This window comes from Astatotilapia calliptera, chromosome 23, assembly GCF_964374335.1.
Source record: "Astatotilapia calliptera chromosome 23, fAstCal68.1, whole genome shotgun sequence".
Classification (NCBI taxonomy): Eukaryota; Metazoa; Chordata; class Actinopteri; order Cichliformes; family Cichlidae; genus Astatotilapia; species Astatotilapia calliptera.
In genome coordinates this window covers 41,288,364-41,294,198 of record NC_137443.1, presented here as the reverse complement: position 1 = coordinate 41,294,198, position 5,835 = coordinate 41,288,364, and the positions used below count along the sequence as shown (strand labels likewise).

The window sequence follows — 5,835 nt, the reverse complement described above, 5'->3', positions numbered from 1 at the left end:
TCAGCATCCTCTGCTCTTCCCTGCAGGGCATCAATCGGGGACAAACAGCAGGGCACACGCTGGACTAATTTTGGCTACAACAGGAAAATGGTTCCAGTTAAACTTCTCATTCTGGGAGCTCAGAACACTGGGAAAACAGGTAAGCTGGAGACAAAGCAGCTGAAAACCACAGGCACGCAGAGAGGGGGACGTGCTTTTTAAGTTCTGAATCAGATAACATCTCAGCAGTGCATGAAAGAGGTTAAGTTTAGGGTTAACTGCGAGCCACGGTTTAAAGGTTTTTGCTAAAAATGGAAAACCTAGAGTGTTTATCTTTCATAGCACTGACATGTACCTCCATCACCTCCACTGCTATGTTTTGAATGTCATATAGGTCTGCTACTTTTGTCCAGCTCTAAAAATAGCTCGTCTTCAGTTGAGTGTAATAGACAAACTTGTTGCTTCATTTCAAATGTTTGTGCGCTCGACTATGAGCTCAGCTGCTTTCATGCACTGAGAAGACAGATTCATGGCACAGTTATAGAGACATTACAACACACCCATAACATTTTAATATTACACATATTCCTACGAAAATAACTGAGGAAACATAAGACGTGTGATGAGTAAAAATTATCATACATTCTTACAGTATAATGACTAATGCGAATAGCAAACTCCAAAAATAGCAATGCCAGATTTAGCTGTCGGCACTTTGTCAATGGCTCACACATCAAATTCCATTAATTTCCTTCATATTAGAAGGACCAGAGTAAATTTCAGGGAACAAAACATCTATGCACAATGTCAACAAAGTCTGCATGCTGGGATTCGATTGTGACAGTGGTGGGCAGCATGCCTGAAAATAAACTCAGTGTTTTTCCAGGTGTAAAGGCTCAAGTGATGATTTAAACAAGCGTGTTTAACCTTTTAATGTATCCTGATAAAATACAGCAAGGCCTTAAATAGCAGACATGAAAGTCAAACAGACACAAGCCTTTGGGCTCTTTCCACCCAAACACAAAGGAAGCACTTGTGCATTTATTTAAATAAAGTCACAAAGAGGGTCGTTCTGAAGGCAACACTCACATAAGGAGGCATGACGTGAGCACGGGATGCTTTAGATCAGATTCAAATGACTAAAAGGAACTTTGTGTGTGTGCGACTGTGCAGAATGTGTTAGAAATATGCTTCTCGCCTTCAGCCACTGTGTCTGTTTTGTGTCTCCAGCGCTGTGTGTTCGTTTCATAACCAAGCGATTTATTGGTGAATACGACCATAAAAAGGGTAAGACCTGGGTAAATATTTTTGCATTGCTGACAGTAAACATTACATAACTTACCTGAGTTCTTCACTGGCAGGATTTTTGAAAGTGACACAGTTCTCTGTGTGTGTCTGTGTGTGTGTGTTCTTCAGAGGTGACCTACAAATGCAGCCGGGTGGTGGATCAGGAAGCTGTCGATCTGGAGATTCTGGACTTAACTTGGAAGGTAAATATTGACTTTTATTTGTAGTTTTTTAAAAGGCTAGACTTTTGCTGTGTCCAAATTATTTGTTATGTTTTTCAAATCAGTTTGGGGGAATACATATGAGAATACCATAAAACCTTTAAACCTATTACAGAAGAAAGTTATACGAATAATTCATAATGTTAAATATAGAGAACATACAAACAAATTATTTATAGAATCAAAATTATTAAAATTAGGAGATTTAGTGAAATTACGGACATTATTAATTATGTTTAAGGCTAAAAATAATATTTTGCCTTTTAAGTTACAAAGAGTATTTTTGATGTGTTCAAGGGGAGAAGAGAATAGAAGGAAATTTTATTTTAAACATCAGTTAGCCAGGACTACACAAAGATTAATGAGCACAACGGTTAGGGGTATAAGACTGTGGAATTCACTTCATTATAATTTAAAGAATTGTATAAATCTACAATGTTTTAAAAAGTGTTATATGTTTAAAACGATAACTCAGTATGAAGAATGCGAATGAATGTGATGTTGGTTTGGGATTCGACCGGAGAGAAATGTCAATATTAGTTTGTTCCTGATTTTTGGTGCCCATCGGTGATATAAGTTCGATGGTAGATAGGGGGCAGGGTTTAATAAGAATATTTTCTTCTTCCTGCTCCTTTTCACACATGGTTGTTGTGTTTTGTTGACAGAAGATGTGGTTGTTTTGTTTGATTTGTAGTACCAAGTGTGAAATAAATAAAAATGAAATGAAATGAAATGAAATCAAAGCATTTATTTTGCAAAATTTTCAAATGTTTTTTGTTCTGCCACGTAAAAGTCAACTTTAGAGGGGGGTTTGTTGTTGCTGTTTTTAAATAATTTGCAAACAAGTTTTTGTATGGAGGGTCACAAGTGCCAAAATAGATTAACTAATTGCATCACTAAATAATTAATTGACTATGTCAGTAATTAAAATTGAAATTATTTTATAAATATGTAATTAATTAATTAAATAGCAATTCATTTCTTTTAAAACTTCAGAAAATTTTTTTATTTATTTCCTTTTTTAATTAATTTACTCAATGTTAAATTAACTATTTAATGTTGTGTTTAGTTCATTCATTTTGTCACTCACAGTCCTCCACAGTCTGCAGTGTAGTTGGACAAGTAATGCCATTTGTTTCAGTTGTTACACTTCTTGCTTGTTTCCTAATTCCAGTACCAGTAGGTAGTTCAGTTTCCAGCTTCTGCATCTGTATGTTGTGCTTGGGAAAGATACTGAAGATCCTCTTTGTGGGTGTGCATGAGTGATAAAATAAAAATACCTGTGGATGCAGCTTGGAGTGTAAAAGTGCTTTGAGTTCTAGCTGAAAGTTAAAAAGACATCATATAAGTTAAATTCCATCAACCATGGACTAAGTGTTGGTAGGACACAGAATACTAATTAACTTTCCAAAGATCAAAGGAGTAGGGCTCTACCGCTTCCTGTTCTGATATAGTATGTATAATATGTTCATAATATATAAATTTATGTTTATTTCATATTGTTGTTAACACATATCCAGCTATGTCTATTATTTATGAATAAATCTGAAAACTTTTTGATGATATATTCTCCTCTAGGAGAGCTCTGTAGCTTCTCTGGAGTCTTCCATTCGCTGGGCTGATGGTTTCCTGCTGCTGTACTCCATCACACAGCGCTTCAGCTTCCTGGAGGTCCCACAACTCAAGACACTCATTGACCAAACCAAGCAGAATCTGGGTGGGGAGATATTTTGATCTGTATGAGAAAACGGCTGCTGAAAACTGAACTAACAGTCTGTTCTTCACACAAACATCAGGCCTCTGTTCTGTCTCTCTTTCACCTTTACATACACACATAAACACACCCACATATTCACAGATTGAGTGGACGTAGATTCCATTGTTTGGTTGTGCCACCCTGTCTTCTGTTAGTAGTGTGCTGACAGAATGACTCCAAACTGCGTGCCATAGGGTCATCGTGATGGTTTATTGTCACTTCACTTTGTGTGTCTGTGTGTCAGTGGTTCCCGCGGTCCTGGTCGCCAATAAGGCAGATTTGGAAATCGGCAGGCAGGTGACAACAGACGAAGGACAGAGACTAGCCAAGGATTTAAGGTTTGAGTGCTCATGTTTTCATATGTGCATGGTAATACTGTACAATGCTTTTCTTGTCTTTGTTATACTTGATAATAAAATAACTTTGTCATTGATTAAGAATAATGTCAGTCCAGTCAAGCTGGGCTGTAACCGTAAGCTGATACTCTTGTACACAACCAGCTGGCAAATCCCAGCTGAAGCTGTTTTAGCCTGCCCATCTTTGCTGTCCATCTGCAAACCACTTTGCAACCCCAGTGCCCCCTTTTATGCTGTTTCTGACTTAATCCATGCCAAATTTGCTGTCACTGATTCATGCTGTGCTCTGAGCTGGAGCTTCTGCTGTTACTCCCTCTTACTTCATGTATAATGTACACATGGAGGGATGGTGAGGCACACAGCATGTAGTCTACTATAAATTATATGGAAACAAGCTTTTTTTGACTACATGGTCAATATTTTATTAATGAATTTCACATTTTTGTTACAGAATTAAATATTTATGTATAGTAGTGTATGTATTGGATATCAATTCTGCTCAGCCTGAATTCCACTATATGGTGCCTACAAAGTCTGAGTGCTAAATAAAGTAAGTAAAAACTATTTCCTTGCATGCTAACTAAATGAGCCATTGATTTCGTTCTGTGTCTTTAGGTGTGGTTTCAGAGAGTTGTCTGTGGCTGAAGCAGTCCTAGCAGTGGAAGCAGCAGTGCTTCAGCTCATCAGGTTTGTTTCTTCTGTGTTTTGTCAGACATGTGATATCCATGCTAGTCAGATTTTAATCGTGTTTTCAGTGTTTCGACTATGAATGCAACATTTTTATTAATTAAATATACTCAAAACAACAGTCAGTACTGCTCCTGATGGACTGCGCCCTGTCACACAGCAATAAACAAAGGTAGTACAAAAGATTTTCTTATAGATGGTGATAGGAAAGATCCTGAACGATACTGGAAAGCAAAAACAATAATTAGACATCTCTCTAGGGTGTACTGTTAGAGCCCAGAGGATTTTATGATTCTTTTTCATGTGCTGTTTGATTGTGTGTGTGTGTATGTGTGTGTGTGTGCCACAGGTTGGTGTTGGATCAGCAGCGCCCTCTGCCTGAACGTCGCTCCTACATGTTGACTGTTCGTCACGCTCTGACCAGGAAACTGACCAGATCTAAGACCATGCAGTGGTGACAACAGCAAACAAACCCCCATGGAAAAAACTGTAGTGTAAAATGGGTTGGGGTTTTTTTTGTTTGTTTTTTGCTTTAGTTCTTTTAGTGTTAGATATCTCCCGTATCTCACATCCAGACTGAGAGTTATCATGCAACGTCTGGGTTTCTGGATTTATGGGTGATGAGACCAGGATTTAAAAAATAGAAACTCGCCAGACACTTTTTATTAGTTATCCCTTGATACTACTGGGTTGGAGTCTTTTTTTGTCTTTAAAAATGTCTTAATTCTTTATAGCATACATTCAAAAAGTTACTGGAAGCATTCTTCACTGACTCTTTTGATCCATTAACATGACAGCATCACAGTTGCAGCAAATTTGTCAACTCTGTGAATCTGTTGCTCCACCACATCACAAATGTGTTCTGTTGGATTGAGATCTGATGACTGTGGAGGCCATTTGAGTACAGTAAACTGGCATGTTAAGGAAACCAGTTTGAGATGATCTGAGCTCTGTCACACATCATGTGTTATGCTGCTATCAGAAAATGAGTTCAGTGTGGTCATAAAGGCACGGAAATGGTTAGCAGCAACAGCAAGGTCTGGTGTGGCATTTAAATAATACATAACAGAAATATCGTTCACCCCATTAAACTACCACTGAATTATCGGTACAAGGCAGAATGTACATGTACCTTTCCAACATACTTTCATGTTAATTGGGCCAAATCAATATTCATCAGACCAGGTAACATTTGTCCAGTTTTTTTTTTGTTTTTTTGAGCCTGTGCAAATTGTAGCCTCGGTGTTGCTGCTGTAGCCCATCTGCTTTGTAAATTCAGAGTTGTAAAAAACGGTTATTCAGTTGACTTCCTGTAAACTCAAATCAGTAAAATCACGTTTCTTTCCCATTTTGATCATGAGATCAAAATGCCCATGTCTAGGCATGTACACAATCAGCTAATCACATGAGTTGCTGCAATACACTTGAGTGGTGTCTGAACTGACTGCTAGAAAGCCTACGACTCAGTGCCCCACATATGGATACTTGTAAAGGCTAATAGTACACTAATAACATTTATTCAGAACTTAATGGGACTGTGGAAGACAAC

The 5,835-nt window shown here is 37.8% G+C and overlaps 1 protein-coding gene across 1 annotated transcript; it reads left to right on the top strand.

Moving 5' to 3' along the window:
* On the top strand, window positions 1-5,063 carry LOC113016011 (ras-related and estrogen-regulated growth inhibitor). Its single transcript, XM_026158453.2, has 7 exons — window positions 1-139; window positions 1,210-1,266; window positions 1,396-1,469; window positions 3,066-3,204; window positions 3,488-3,581; window positions 4,215-4,286; window positions 4,636-5,063. The coding sequence occupies exons 1-7, from the start codon at window positions 88-90 to the stop codon at window positions 4,742-4,744; spliced, it is 597 nt and encodes a 198-aa protein (XP_026014238.1). The 5' UTR covers window positions 1-87; the 3' UTR covers window positions 4,745-5,063.
* The last annotated feature ends 772 nt before the right edge of the window (window positions 5,064-5,835 follow it).